At 30.3% G+C, this 16,489-nt stretch overlaps 2 protein-coding genes across 2 annotated transcripts; one reads left to right on the top strand and one right to left on the bottom strand.

Moving 5' to 3' along the window:
• Nucleotides 1-1,204: 1,204 nt before the first annotated feature.
• On the top strand, nt 1,205-3,130 carry LOC110629670 (UDP-glycosyltransferase 74G1). Its single transcript, XM_021776755.2, has 2 exons — nt 1,205-2,004; nt 2,316-3,130. The coding sequence occupies exons 1-2, from the start codon at nt 1,297-1,299 to the stop codon at nt 3,036-3,038; spliced, it is 1,431 nt and encodes a 476-aa protein (XP_021632447.1). The 5' UTR covers nt 1,205-1,296; the 3' UTR covers nt 3,039-3,130.
• Nucleotides 3,131-10,014: 6,884 nt separating this feature from the next.
• On the bottom strand, nt 10,015-12,933 carry LOC110629955 (probably inactive leucine-rich repeat receptor-like protein kinase At5g48380). Its single transcript, XM_043949888.1, has 3 exons — nt 12,604-12,933; nt 11,404-12,364; nt 10,015-11,268 (listed from the first exon to the last, which is right to left on the bottom strand). Exons 2-3 carry the CDS (start codon nt 12,247-12,249, stop codon nt 10,252-10,254), a joined length of 1,863 nt encoding a protein of 620 aa, XP_043805823.1. The 5' UTR covers nt 12,250-12,364; nt 12,604-12,933; the 3' UTR covers nt 10,015-10,251.
• Between the last annotated feature and the right edge of the window lie 3,556 nt (nt 12,934-16,489).

The following is a 16,489-nucleotide window of genomic DNA, read 5'->3' as shown; positions in this document are numbered from 1 at the left end:
TCGGGTGTCCTGTAAATAGGTTTCTCTTGTTGTCTTCTCAGTCTGGTGGTCTGATGACTTGGCAGTGGCGGTGAACGGTTTTTGTTGAGCTCTATGGCTGATGAACAACGCCTTAAGATTTTCCGTGCTTCTCTAGGTTGGATTTGAATAATCCGATTAGTTTTAAGGTTTTCTTTCTCTTTGAATTGGTTGTTTGGTCATGGAGTTAGGCTGGATTAAGACTTCTTATTTTGAAACCTTATAATCTATGGACTTTTAGATCTTTTTAGACCTTATTTAATGATGTTTTTATTTTTAGAATATATATATATATATATATATATATTGTGGACTTTGGTCGTATTTTATTTTATTTTTGTTATTTTTAATAAAATTTTGAATACAAGTGATTTGTCTATTTGTGATTAACTGATTAATTTAATTACTAAGTTCGTGTACTCAAAGATTTTGTTTTACCTGAATTTTAAAATTTTGGAAAATATTAATTAAGAATTGAGATTAATTATTTAATTTGATGAGTAAATGAAGTCATTGAATGCGTATTAGAGATTCTCAAGACAAGATGTCTTCAGTTCAAATTGATGAGCATTATTGCAAGTGATGGAGACATGCACACACCAGGCATTGGCTAGCTTTTCATAAGGCCAAATACGTAATTTTATTTTTTTTAAATCGGATCGAGAATAAAATTTAAAATTTTTAAATTTAATCAGATCCACTCACCACCACCACCAAATTAAATTTATAATTATAAAAAATATATAATTTAGTAATTAATTTTACATTAAAAAATTTTATAAAAATAAAACTGTTTAATTTATAAATTTTATAAAATACTCCTGTAATTTCCGTTGATTTTATTTTTTTATACATATACGTATATTAAAAAAATAATTTTTATTAAAATTTTAATTATATTCATTTTAAAATATAATTATTATTTTTTTACCTATTATTAATATTTTAAAGGGTTAATATCGATAATTTATTTTATTAATTATTTTTTTACACTATAAATCTTATTTGAATACGATTAACTATAAGTCTAAACATATAAATTATTTTTTAAATATAATTTATTTTCATATAATTTAAATCTATAATCGACTGGATCTGGATATTTCTGTTTCTACACATCCAAACTATATTCTTTAATTATTATCTTCATGATCATCTTATATTCTACCTCTTACTCTTCTTTGATGACTTGTATTCTTCCTCTTCTTCTTTAATAATAATTTTAAAAACAAACTCTCCTAATTAACAATCAATTTAACCCTTTCCATCTCTATATAGATGGCTTGTATCAGTGAAACAAAAAGCACTTCCAATATCAAGAGAGAAACAATGGAGAACAGGAATCAAAAGGTCTGGTTAGCTCATGTTTTAGTTCTCCCATATCCTGCTCAAGGGCACATAAACCCAATGCTTCAATTCTGCAAACGCTTAGTGTCCAAAGGAGTCAAGGCCACGCTAGCCAACACAAGATATCTCTCCAAATCCATGACCATAGAACCAACCAGCATGATTGATTTTGAAACCATATCTGATGGCTTCGATGAAGGTGGCTATGCGCAGGCTGAAAGCCCAGAAGTTTACTACTCTACTCTCAAAGCCGTTGGTTCAGAAACCTTGGCTACTTTAATCAAGAATCTCAATGATTCTAGCCACCCTGTGAATGCTCTTGTTTACGATGGGTTCTTTCCATGGGCACTTGACGTTGCCAAGCAATTTGGGGTGCTGAGTGTTGCATTTTTCACTCAATCTTGTGCTGTCAGCAACGTGTATTACCATGTGCAGAGGGGTCTCCTTCAGGTTCCATTAACAGAGCCAGTTGTTTCACTTCCTGGATTGCCGATCCTGGAAGCTTCAGAGACGCCATCTTTTATATATAATATCAGCTTATATCCTATTGCTATTTACGATCTGTTGGTGAATCAGTTCACAAACTTTGATGAAGCAGACTGGATTCTTCATAACACTTTTGAGAAATTGGAGGAAGAGGTCTGTGCTTTTTTTTTTTTAAGATTTTATTTATATATCCAAAAAAACCTTAACATGATATACACTGTTTTAGAATTTATATTTGAGGAGCAGCACTTATAAAATTATTATTTTAATATTATTAATTCTACTATTTGGCAATAATTTAAATTATTGTAAAAAAAAAATTAATTTTTTACTCTATATCTATATAAGACAACAATTTTCGGGTGATATCTTATGTCCATCTTTGTAGCAGTGTCTATGGGTTAATCTCCACAAAATGCATAACAATTTTTTTCACCTAGTTGGTGTTTTCTGATTAACTACAGGTTTTGGATTGGATGGCTAAAAGTTGGAAAGTGAGGACGATAGGACCAACACTTCCATCCATGTACTTGGATAAAAGAATAGAAGATGATAATGACTATGGGATCAATCTCTTCAAGCCTAATTCTAGTGCTTGCACAAATTGGTTGCTTGACAAGCCCAGTGGTTCAGTGGTTTACGTGTCTTTTGGGAGCATGGCAGAACTTGGAGTTGAACAAATGGAGGAGTTAGCTTGTGGGTTGAAGGGAAGCAACCGCTATTTCTTGTGGGTTGTTAGAGAATCACAGCAATCTAAGCTGCCTGGCAACTTCATAGACGAGACATCTGAGAAGGGTTTGGTGGTTGCATGGTGCCCACAGCTGGAGGTCCTAGCCCATGAGGCGATTGGTTGCTTTCTTACCCATTGTGGGTTCAATTCTGTTCTTGAAGCTTTGAGCTTGGGAGTTCCATTAATAGCAATGCCACATTGGTCAGACCAGCCCACTAATGCTAAGTTTGTGGAGGATGTTTGGAAAATGGGAATTAGAGCTCGGCCTGATGAGAATGGTATCGTGAGAAGAGAAGTAGTGGAGCTTTGCTTAAGGGAAGTAATGGAAGGAAAGAAAGGAAATGAAATTAAGGAAAATGCAAGGAAATGGAAAAAGTTATCCAAAGCAGCCATTGATGAAGGTGGAACTTCAGACAGAAACATAGATGAATTTGTGGCGACATTAATTAAATCCTAATATTGTTTTATGTCTGAGCAATTTCAATAACTTTTCTTCAACGTACTTACCAACTCTGAATTATTAATATAAGCATATCACTCCTTTTTTAAACTTTAAGTTTAAATAACTTTTCTTAATTAAAAGTTCCCGACCATTTATTGGACAGAAAAAATCTTGTCCATCATCAATTTTAAAAACAAATGGATCCACCTTTGAAAAACTTAAATGATACTCATTCTATTGGGTTTTGGATTCATAATAGATCGAATACATATAAAAATTTCTTTATTAAGCAAATAATAGCATAAGTGATATAAACGTTATAACATCATTCCCAAATGGCTCATTTAGTTATGATGGTTATCCGTATGACTTATCCAATTATAAATGCGTCAATCATAAAACTCATTCGATTATGGATGTCAACAGTAAGACTAATTCTGTCATGGATGAGCAATTGTAAGACTCATCCTGTCATGAATGTGTCAATTGGAAGACTTGCACAGACATTAATGAGTCATTTCTAAGACTTATTCATAATAACTCATCCACTCGGTCATGGATGAGTCAACCATAAAATTTATCATTCAATTATAGACGGTTCAACAATAAGACTCATTTTATGATCAATTGTAAGATTCATCGCGTCATTGATGAGTTAATTAGAATACTAGTTTAGTCATGAATGAGTCGACCATAAGATCCATTCATAATGACTAATCCACTCGGTCATGGATGAGTCAATTGTATGACCCGTCTAGTCATGAATGAAATAACCATAAGACTCATCCATGATAACTCATCACTTAGCATGACTCATCCAGTCATGGATGAGCAATTGAAACACTCATCCAAACAATAGAAACTCTTCTTCCAGGTCAATTCCACAAATTGTTCTCCCTAATATTCTAAATTCAAAATACTTTTTACTGATTTGAATTTCAAAATTATTATTTATAAATATTAACCACTTTATTTTTTTTTATTGTATTACATATTTAATATTTAGTTAACCATCTACAGATAATATCAATAAGCATGAGATTATTAGCAAGATTAAGCTTATTAATTATGTACATTAACAAATGTAAATCAAACAATAACATTTACCATGCCATATGGAAGATTATGTACTATGTAAAATTTAAAAAAAAATAAGGATTATATACATTTTCCTCATTCTTTTTCCCTTTCAAGGCTATAAAGAAAAATTGAATTTGTGGGTTCATCATATTACAGCTTGTGAAAAGCTTATAAATCCTTGAGAATTTTCTTTGTTATTCATTGGTTTCAACTCAATTTTGAATTTAAAATATCATAATTTTAAAAATAATTTTCACACAACTAAATTAAAAATTTTTAGGCTCAGTTTATTTTACAAAAAATATTTTTTAAAAAATATTTTTTTATATTTTTTAACATTTGAAACGTTTGAGAAATTTAATCAATAAAAAATATTTTTTTATTAAAAAAAATATTTTTTTTTTAAAAAAACTGTCTTATCTATAATGAATGCTTACATTTGAGTGATTATCATAAAGACTAACAGCCCAATCAGATAAATACTTGAGAACAAACATCAACCCATGTATTTTTGCTAATATTTATCTATTAAACCTAAACTATAATTTAATATCTAATGAACAGATAGATCTATAAAATTTATAATAATTAAATATAACTTTATTATGTTATTGAAAGTTTATTCAAAAAATAAAAATAACAAGTTTCTCTTATCAGTAATAAATTAAAATATAATCAACAGTAAAGTAAACCATTCTTAATTTTCTTAACAATATATCAACAAATTTATATTATATTACTGTAATTTTTATAAATCAAATTTTTAATAAATTATAATTTTAATTTAAATATTGAGAGTTAAATCCCAAATAATACCGACATCTAGATACGAAGACGATGTCATTGTTGTTTTTTTTTTTTTTTATCATTATTTCGTGTTTCTAGAGATAATAACAACAATAAACACAAAGAAATACTGCCAAAACGACATGACAAAATACTTTTATTTAGCAAAAGCAAATCCTTTTTATTTCTTTTTGTTTTTTTTCACTGAAAGAGACAATCCCGCTTACAAACATAAGCCATCAATAAGTACACCGAGACATGCCTTTGAATTCATAAAAATTAATTTTGGATGGTTTATTATTTAATTTTTGAATATTATTATTATTATTATTAATAAATTAATTTTTATATTTTTAAAAATTTATTAAAATATTTTTATTTTATTTTATATTTTTATTAATAAAATAGCCATTCAATTTTATTTTTTATTAAAATTAAATAAGAAATAAAAAATTTTAAATTTTAATTTTATCTTCAATAATTTATTTTTTTTTCTTTTAATAACTCAATTTTTAAATTTTTTTACTTTTTCCTTTTTTCTCCACAATAATTCAATTTTTAAAATACAATTTTTTTTCTTTTTTGTCAATAATCTAATTTTTAAAATTTAAATTTTTTATGAAAAAAATTAAAGAAAAAAGAGAATAATATGGTCTTTTGTTTATTTTTAATGGTAAAATTATATGAAAAAACTATTTTATTAATAGAAAAAAAATAAATATATTTTAATAAATTTTTAAAATAGTAGAGACTGATTTATTAATAATAGTAATATCTAAAAATTAAATAGTAAAACTTTGAATAAATTATTATAGTTGGCAAGGGTGAACAACCAAAGGAATAAGCTAAAATTGAAATTTAATATTTATAGAATTGATTTTGAATAAAAATTAAATTAAATTACATCGATATGATTCGATTGGATTTGATCGGTTAGATTTTTTAATAGATTTTTTATTTTTCATACTTTATTTTTAATATTTTAAAAATTTAATAGAAATATTATAATTTTATAAAAATTTAATTTAATTTAATTTTTTTATTATTTTTATTGTTCAAAATGAAAAAATTTAATTTTTTTACTAGTACTATTTTTATTAAAAAATAAAATCATATATAAATTTACATATATTCGTAATTAATGCCAACCACGGTTATTCCTTTGTTTAATTACTATACATATATTCAAATAAAACTCAGCATAACAAAATCCAATAATAACTATATAATGTTTAAAAAATACAAAAATAATTATTACATTATAAAATTAAAATCAATAACAGCAACGGTCATATGAAAGATTAAATTTGAAAAATCATAAGAAAGAACAGGCCAATCTCTCGGTGACCAATGATGTTATAATTAATTAGGCCGATTTGTTGATACCTTACGTAGAAGTTGAAAGGGTTTTTGAAGATGCATTTGTCATAGCTTATATGTCCATTAGCTCTTGTAATGGCCTCTCAAATCATTAAAAAATGTCAAATTTTATATTTTTAATTTAAATTTATTTTTAAATTATTATTAAAATATTAAATAAAATAAAATAAGTAGTCCGTAGTTCATACTCTTGAATCATGACAAGTAATAATTATTTCAAAACTATACAATTAATATTTTTATATTTTAAAAAAATCAAATGCTTTAACTTTTATGTTAAAAAAATTATACTAAATAATATAAATAATAAATAATATGTATTGATGATCTGAGATTCAGAAAATAGAGTTTTACAATGGGTTCTGTAAAATTAGAAAAAACCCTCTCTTTATAGGAGAGTATTTCTCTTTTTATATGTTTTTTTTTGTCTGCTAGTGACGTGTTAACAGAACGTATATAATTGGACCACATGTCCCTGTTACGTTGATACGGATGTACGAGGAAATCAGATCTCTGTCCCATGCGTAACGGCTCCTGATTCTCCCCGGACGCGCATGCGTATGGATCCTGATTCCAGACTGAACCGGAAGATAAGTCACGGGCCGAGTCCAAGAAGGATCTATTCATCGGGTCTAAGAGGTTAAGCTGGCCTGATTGAGGAAATTAGTTGGAGTCCGATCTGGAGGGGAACGGGCTGGACCAGTCTCACGGGGAAGGCCTTAGACCTCCTCAAATGATGGGCTCACGATATGAGCCTAGTCCAGTCCGAGGTGGAGAAATCCAGCGGTGATTATATATAATTAAAATTATTGAGAGTAAATAATATAAATATTTAAAGTAATTAATAGTTTTTCTAATAAAAGAACTAAATAATTAAATTTAATAAATATAAGGATATTTTAATTGAATGATTTTAAAATAAGAATGAATTAATAATTTTTTAAAAAATTTTGAGATTTTATAATAATTTATCAAAATAAAAAAAATTGGAGTTGTGAGAGATTTTACATGGGGTGAAAAGGTCAAAGAAATGGAAGCAACTTGCACAAAGTTTGAATAGGGGCGGCTAAAGGGACTTAATTATAATTAATAATGTTTGAAACTTGTACATATAGGTTTAACCAATTCAAAGTATGCAATTTTTTTTTTAAAAAAAAAAGAAATACATACTATACCACAATCATAAAATAAATAAATAAATAAATGTTGAATGCATCCACCCAAATCCAATTTGAGATGCAATGGAAAAGCACCCACCATTACATTTGTTTCATCACAATGACATTTGTCAACAACAAAGTGGGTACGAGGATAAATTATACTTTAATATTTAATTATTAATATATCCATACATTTATTTTTAAAATTAAATATTTAAATTTCTATATATATAATTTATTTAAATTCAAAATTATTTTATCTATAATTTCGATAATTAATTAATCAGAAAATAAATATTTCTATATTTCACTTAAATTCTTTTCTATATGTATAAAAAATTTTATATTGTTTAAATTATATTTTCCATCACGAATTTAGTATAATTAACAGATTAATTTTTATATTTTTAAAATTAAATTCTTAAATTTCGCTCTATTTAATCCATTTAAAATTATTATTTTTCTATTTATTATAGGTATTAGTTCAAAATTAGTGTATAGTTAAATTTCTTTTAAAAGTATAATTTTTTTTTTATAATATTTTTTATAAAAATTTATAATCTAGTTAAAGATTATTTAGTACCACTTAAAAATAACTGAAATTATAAATATTTTCTGAAAATTTTAAAATTATATTTTAATGAATAAAAATCGAAAAATAAAGAGTATTGAAAATTAGTTAAATGAGATATTACAGACAAAAATTAAATGTTTTTTTAAATAAAAAATAAGAATTAAAATATTTAAATTATAATAGATGAGAACGATGGATTTAAGTGTAAAATTTTAAAAATATAAAGATTGATCTATTAATTATATTAAAACTCAAAAACTCAAGGGTACTTTGTTCATTTAAAAATAATAAAAAAATAAAAATTTTTAATTTGAACGAACTAATTATAAAAAAATTTAAGTGTTTAATTTTAAAAATATAAGAATCGATCCATTAATTATAGTAAAATTTATAAACTAAAATATAATTTAGTCAAATACGAATTGAGTGATGTTGAAATTATGTTTAATATTAAAATATTTTGAATTTAAACAGCGATAGAAACCAATTGTATAAAAATAATAAAAAGAATTATTAGCAATAAAAGACTACAACTATAAATTTAATTATAATTATAGTAAAAAATTTTAATTTTTAATAATAAAATTCTAATTTTTGAATTCATTATAATTATATTCAATATCTTTGATAATTCATCAAACTGATTAAAAAATTTTAAAAATTTAGATTTAATTATAGTTATTGTCAAAACCTTTAATATCATATCTGAAATTTTTATTTTTGTTTTTTTAAATTATAATTAACTCTTAAAATAATTATTTGAATGAATTTTAAATTAATACAAGTATTATACTATGTATTATTTATTAATTTTTGGTCAAAACTACGATGGAAGAGCACTAATAAAATCACCTATAATATGTTTAACAAATATTTGCTAATTAGTATAATTTAAAAGGTTAATTAATTATAGTCCAAATTATTATTAAAGATTAACAATTTTAATCTATTTAAAATATATATGTAAAGTCTATAAACTATTTTAAAATGAATAAATATAATTTACAATATCTATTAATCATCATTATTATTTTTGTATTACATAAAATAGTTTATATAATATTTATATACACTTATATTCCTTTTAAACTGAAAATTGAAAATCGAAAGAATAGAATTTGAGATTTCTCGAATTTACTCAAATATTTAAATGCTCTTACCACCAGACTAAATGTACTTATTATCAAATTAAATCTGTGAGTGATATATTTTTCGTCATTGAATAAATTAGAATTGTTATTGATATTAAATGTAAAATTTAAATATTTTTATTCTAATTATTTGAATTATTTTTTACAAAATGAATAAAAAGTAAATGAATCTTTGCAAACAAGGTAATGATGAAGGAAACTGGGATTTATGCACCGCAACTGATGCCTACGAAGAATCATGGAAATTGAGGTCAAGGAGAGGTGACGGTAAGACACGAGTCACACAGCTTGATGATGCCGGGATTTTGACAGACCGACGAGACAGGCTTCTAACACTCGGGTTGAGATACATAAATTTTAATATAATTTCCACACTGCCAGCAACCAACTTAAACGAGCTTAATAATTAAAACAAAAGTAATAAACCTCTTGCAGGTACTGATTTTTCATAAGATTCCAAATGAAATCGCCAGGTAGCTTTTGCGAATAGCTGAAAGTTTAACACTCCCAAAGCACAAGTCTACTGCTAACACCCTTGTTGTCATCCATGCTGTGTTCTGTATTTGGTGGTTGCCCAACAGTAAAAGGTTGTAGTAGTTGGTGAAACAAGCAAAAACAATTTTTGTAGTTTTCAGTCAACTTGTTTTTCTATTAAGACATTAAGTAGCAAAAAAACAAGCATGATTTCGCAAAGCAACTTCTTTAAACTATTGGACAACAAACAAAAACAACATGGACATCAAAACCAAACAGACCCTAAGATTCAAAAGCTCCCACTGTTAGTAATGGAGGTCTTCCACATCCAGAGTGCTGTCTGACAGAATCCACACAAATATTACATCACCCATAACTGGCCAATATATACAAAAAAAGAAAGAAATTTGAAAACATATATATTGAAATGTTGAGGAATTTTAATTATACAAGATGCTAACAACAGAGCCAAGATTAATGCTACTGTAAAGTGATATCATTAAGGCAACTTCTCAATAAGGCATGAACTATAAGAGTATGCGTAAATTTTAACATTTATTTCAACAAGGCACAACAGCTAATTACATAAAATTATGGAAAAATACTTCCCCTACCTCACACTTTTAATTCCCCCCTCTTACTTCTTGAGCAACAATAAGTTCCTCTATGTAATCAGCATCACCATTGTCTGAAGGCATAGTAATCCCATCCTCAGTAGTAAAATGGTAATTCTCCCCAATAGCCCTTAGAAGCTGGTATACTTCAAACATAGTTGGCCTCTCCTTGGGATTTGCTGATACACAAGTACATGCAACTTTAAGAAACTGGAAAATCTCATTATCAACACCCTTCCCAACCAACGATTTGTCTATGGCATCTTGAAGTTCAGAGTTGCCAGACAGCTGCATAATCCATTCAACCAAACTGCCCTTAAAACTTTCAGAAGCTTTAGCCACGTGTGTAGGTCTCTCACCAGTCACTAGCTCCAGAAGCACAGTTCCAAAGCTGTAAACATCCCCCTTTGTAGTGGCCACCAGAGTTTTTGTATACTCTGGAGCAACATAACCCAAATCGCCAAATTCTCCATTCACAAAGGTACTCAAATGGGTATCAACTGGATTCATTAGCCTGGCAAGACCAAAATCAGATATTTTAGGCTCTAAATCTGCATCCAACAAGATGCATTTAGAACTTATATTTCGGTGGAGAATACGGGGATTACAGTTATGATGGAGCCATGCAAATCCCCGAGCTGCCCTTGTAGCAATTTTGAGCCTTATAGGCCATTCCATTGGTTTCTTACCATCATCTGTGGTATGCAGATTATCATGCAGGGTACCATTTGGCATATACTTGTAAACCAAAAGCCTTTCCTTATTAGCCATGCAGAAACCTAAAAGGGGAACCAAGTTAGGATGTTTCACACTCCCCAGAGTAGACATTTCTGATACAAATTCGTTTTCAGAGTGCTTTGAATCCTGCAATCTCTTAACCATTAGAAAAGTGCCATCCTCAAGCACTGCTTTATATATAGTCCCTGTTCTTCCCGATCCAATAATATTATCTTTGTTGAAGCTGTTAGTAGCCTTCATAAGGTCACCCAATTTCATTTTAGAAACGGATTTCTCAAACATAGAAACCTGGAAACACAAAAATCTTCACAATTAATCCTATGAGAATAAATAATTTAACAAAAAGCAAACTGTTTAAACTTTCAAGTGAAACTAACAAGAATTTTTGCTTAATTTTAAAGCAGATGCATTAATGTAACTTGCCTTAGTGCCCTTTATTCCTTTTAAACTCTTTGCCCATTTATTTCCTTCAGGGTCATCATCCTTCTTCTTTTTCATCTTAGACACCTTTCGGTAGTAGAAAAGCATAGCAATACCCACAGCTATTGCAGCAACGGTAGACCCACCAATTGCAGCCCCAGCAATAACCCCAGGAGAAGGGCCCTTTGAAGTTCCAGGGCAGTTGTCCAAAGGCTTCCCGCACAGTCCTACATTATTTGCATAATCATCTGCTGTCACAGTGGCATTTAGGAATGTTGGAACAGGTCCAGTGAGAAGATTATTGGCTACACTAAATGTTTTAAGCCGACCTAACAAGCCAAGTTGTGGAGGAATTTGACCTGTCAACCGGTTGTGATCGAGTTTAAGAATATTCAAAAAGCTACAATTTGCAAGGTTTTCTGGAATGCTTCCAGAGAAATTGTTGGATGAGAGTTGAAGAGATGTCACAAACCCAATGATTTTAGAGATATTATCTGGAATGGGTCCAAAAAGGTTGTTGTTTGAAAGATCAACACCAGTTATGCTCGTGCAATTCTGAAGTCCAGTAGGGAATCGACCCCTGAGCCCCATATCCGAAAGACGGAGATTTAAGACCCTGCTCTCATCCGGGTGCCAACATTCAACACCCGTAAATCCACAAATGTATCCTTCGGTATTGTTGTTAAAGTCCCATGAAGACTTCAAGTACTTAAAAGGGTCTTCAAGTGAGTCTTTTATACTCTTCAGGCAAGCAATATCTGTCTCAGTACCATAGCTCAAAGTACAGCTAAGCAACAACCAGAGACAAATGCTAACTAAAATCTCAAGAACAGGTCTGCCCAGCATCATGTTTACGCAGAAAGCCGTATAATTTTGCTAAAAAAAACCTAAAATTGCTATCTTTTGCACACTGGAGCTTGAAAATAACAGAATTTACGACGGCCCAACTTCATAACAACAAAACCTGAAGAAACAAAAAGAAAATTAGCATCATAACCGAGATTTAGCATACCCGCATGGGTACTTCTATTCATATATAACCAAATAGAATCACAGATACCCAAAAGAGAATAAAAGCAGCAACAGCAGCAATAATTCAAGCAATATAGCTAAAATTGACCTAGTGCAGAGCGACCCAGTTGACTAAAGTCGAAAATTGATCAAAATCAAGAACTGAGAAATTGGAAGATCAACAAAACCCACCTGATATTTGAAGAACCGAAACTGAAGAGATCGAAAAAAGCGTGAAATGAGTGAATATCCACAGAGAAAGAAGCCCTTAAATTTCAAAGAAAGTGATATTGTTTGAACATTCAATTGAAGAGAGAAGAAATCAAGCAAAAGAAAGAAGAAACAAGGAAATGGTAATTGAAAAAGCAAGGATGGGTGTGAAAATGAGAAGCAGAAAGCAGAAAAGAGAAGGGTTTTCAATTCGTCGGGTCAAACAAGGAATGCCAGTTTTTCCAATGTTCAGCGACGACCACACTGCTGGAGGGAGCGCAATGACATTACAGTGCGTTTACTTGACTTTATCTTTTACTGGTCGACTCATATAGAGGGAAACCTACCGTTTCATGTTTCATCTCTGTGAAAACTCATTAGTAAATTTTTTTAAAAATATATTATAAAAAATTTTAAAATTTTTTTATCAGTCCTCATATTACCGGAAAACGTTAGAAAACGTGATTAATTATAATTTAGTCCTTTAAATATTTTAACTAGTATTTTTTTCAAAAAAAAAAAACTTAAAAAGAGTTTTTTTTTATGAAATAAAGTGACTATTTTAATTAAAAAATGTAAAATACTTTAAACACTATTATCTTTTTTTAATATTCATTAAAATTTAGTAATTAATTAAATTATTTTTCATTACTTTCTAATCAATATATTTAAAAAGTAAATTTTTTTATGTTAACTGCTTCAACAATAATATCAAATGAACTTCTTCCTTATTAATAAGAAATTTATAAAAATTAAATTTAAAAAAAATTACTTCTATGTTATTAAAATATATCAAAATTAATAAATATGTCTTTCTATTTGAAATACTTTAACATTATAATCCATTTAATTTAAATTCGTCAAACTGAAAGCCCCTTTATGAAAATAATATACTTTTATAGTTTAATAAAATTAAAATACTAAACTATTTGCTTTTTAGAGATTGTTAAGTTATCCGGTTATGTTATTCAAATGACCTGTCCGATTTATGTTGGGTATGGTTTTGGGCCTTGGCCCTTTCTTATCTAGGTTGGATTTGCTCTTATATAAATTATTATAATAAGCCAATCCAACTTGTATTTTCAAGCCTTTTGAGGTTTTAATGAATATTATTATGTCTAACAAAAAAAATTCCATAAGGAATCAGTCAGCTCACCTCAACCAATAAGTAATAAATTTCGGATATCCATATAATCAACCTCATTGTTTTTTGTATTATTGATTATGCATGTGTTCTCGTTAAGAAACCATGATGCTTTTAGCTGTGAGAGAATATCAATTGTTTTGACCAGAAAATGCTAACTTAAGACAAGTTTACTACTCTCGACATTTTCTTTTTTTGAATGTAACTTGATGTAGTTTAATAATTAAATATAGATCACTTATCGGATAAATCTAGATTCATGTTCTATAATATTCAATTACCTGCTTGAGTGAAAAAGAATTTCACATCGATAAAATAAATCTAAAAGTTATTTAGTTTAGATCGACCTATTCACGTTCTCATAATTTAAAGTTTTTACATGGTACGATTTATAACTTGCGTCTATTCCTGGACCTTACTTTATAGTAAATTTAGAAGTAATTTAATAGCAATAAATCTAAATATGCCTCCTCAATTATGTATCACGGGTCAAAATAATCCATTTTAAGATTTTTAGCTAATTAATTTAAAAGTTTGTATAATGGACCAAATAAATCCAAGCATGTGAATTGCACCAAAACTGAAAAAAAGTAAAAATATTATATTTAAAATAAAATATAAGAGTGGTGAGAGAAGACATTACTTTTTATAAAATTGGACCATGTTGATGCCATCTATCAACCGTTGGTTTATTTGAATTTGATTGTGGAGATTTGATTCCCTTTCTCTAGTGTCTAGTCTTCCGCAGCTACTCTCAAAACTGACATGCTTGTTCTTTTTGGGGAAGAGCGGCTCCTCTATGGCATTTGGAAAGATGGATCTTCCTTCTTTTTACTGTTGACTTCACCATTTTTTTCGTGTGCTTTCTATGACTTTAGCGACTGTGTAGGAGTTTCTATTCCATTTTTTTTGTTGGCAATGGTGGTTATATTTTCTTCCGACGGCTGAATAGCGACTATTCTTTAGTTTGGTCAGATTTATTATCGGATTACATATGGGTGAGCCTTTAGGATTTTATTTTTAGTTGGCTTTTTTCTCCTAAAAATCTTAGTTAGTTTGTAGTTTAGGCCATTGTCTTTTTTAAATGATATTCTCTATATCTTTGAGAGAAAAAAAAGTTTGCATTGTAATACCCGGCTAGACTCCGGTATCGGAATTCCTACCGTCCGGTGGAATTTCGGATGTCGGGAACTTCTAGAAGGGTAAAGACATGTTTTATAAAATGTTTTCATGAATTTTAATGTTTTAAAGTATGAAACTAAATGAGTTTTTGCATGAAAATAGCATTGGAGGAAAACCCAGGTTCGGCCGCCGAAAGTCAAGTTCGGCCGCCGAACATGCATGCGTTTTGGAGGCACGTTAGGCCCCCGAAAGCATGAGTTAGGGAAGTTCAGGTTCGGCCGCCGAAAGTCAAGTTCGGCCGCCGAACATTTGCATGGATGCGGAGGCACATTCGGCCCCCGAACGTGGCCTGGCCAGCCACTATATAAGGGGCACTTAGCCGAAATGGGCGAGCTTTCTCCCATTTTCGGCCACAGCAAGCTTCCGACTTTCACTTTGCAAACCTAGTGTTCTTCCTCCAAATCCCCACCATTTTTCTTGAGTTTTAAGCTTGCATTGAAGGTTTTGAACTTTTGAAACAAGTTTTGGAGCTTTGGGAACTCAGGAGCTCATCTTCTTGGATCTCCAAGTTTAGGTCGTCTCCCTCTCGATCTTCAAGAGGTAAGAGCCGATCTTAAGCTCCTTATGTGTTTTCAATAAGTTTTATGCTAGATCGATGGGTAGAAATGCATGTTAGGTTATATGTGGAGTTATGGGTTAACCTTGATGTCTTGGACAATGTATGTTGTTTTTGTGTGTTTGAAGTGTTGTAGTTGGGGTATTTGATGTTTTGAGGCCCCTAGGAACTTGTATGCATGTTTTAACTGAGGTATATGCATGATTGGCGAGTTTGGAGGCGAAAATGCATTTGGGAGCCAAGTTTCTGCCCTTCGGCAGAAACCAGGTTCGGCAGCCGAAGGCACTTTCGGCCGCCGAACATGGCTGGTGAGGCAGGCCTTTCGGCTGCCGAAGTTGCCCCCGAAGGGAGACTTTCGTCTCTGTCTGGGACTTTCGGCCGCCGAAGGTGCCGCCGAACATGCATGAGTTTCGTCTCTGTCTGGGAGTTTCGGCCGCCGAAGGTGCCGCCGAACCTGCCTGACTTTCGGCTCTAGAGGGACTTTCGGCCGCCGAACCTGCCGCCGAAAGTGCCCTGTCCAGCCATTTCTTGCATGTTGTTATGTGATTGTTTCATGATGTTTTAGGGGGTTTTTGGGGAGTATATTAGAGTTATGTTTATGTATGTTTGGTCCCTCATTGGAGTCCACCTGTGTAGGTTCGGACCCGAGGAACCGAGGACCCCAGCAGTGAGCCAGCTGCTACAGAGTTTGTTAGAGCTAGCCAGAGGTGAGTGGAATAAACCTTAAGTTTTAAAATAAATGAATATGAATTTTGAGCATGACCCATGCATCATGAATGCCATGAGATATAATAGGTTGTGTGCATTAGTATTCACGAATATGTTGCATTGCATTTATGATGTTGATGTTGATGTGGACTGGTTATTGGATGATCCTTTAGTCCTCATATGATATGATTGATGTTATGGCATGATATGGTATGGAAGTCCAGGTTGTACCCATTCTACGTCCCTGGCACGATGTAAGAGAAAGTCCAGGTTGTACC

This window comes from Manihot esculenta, chromosome 13 (assembly GCF_001659605.2).
Source record: "Manihot esculenta cultivar AM560-2 chromosome 13, M.esculenta_v8, whole genome shotgun sequence".
Lineage (NCBI taxonomy): Eukaryota > Viridiplantae > Streptophyta > Magnoliopsida > Malpighiales > Euphorbiaceae > Manihot > Manihot esculenta.
The sequence above is the reverse complement of the archived record's forward strand: the minus strand, read 5'-3'. Positions and strand labels throughout refer to the sequence as shown.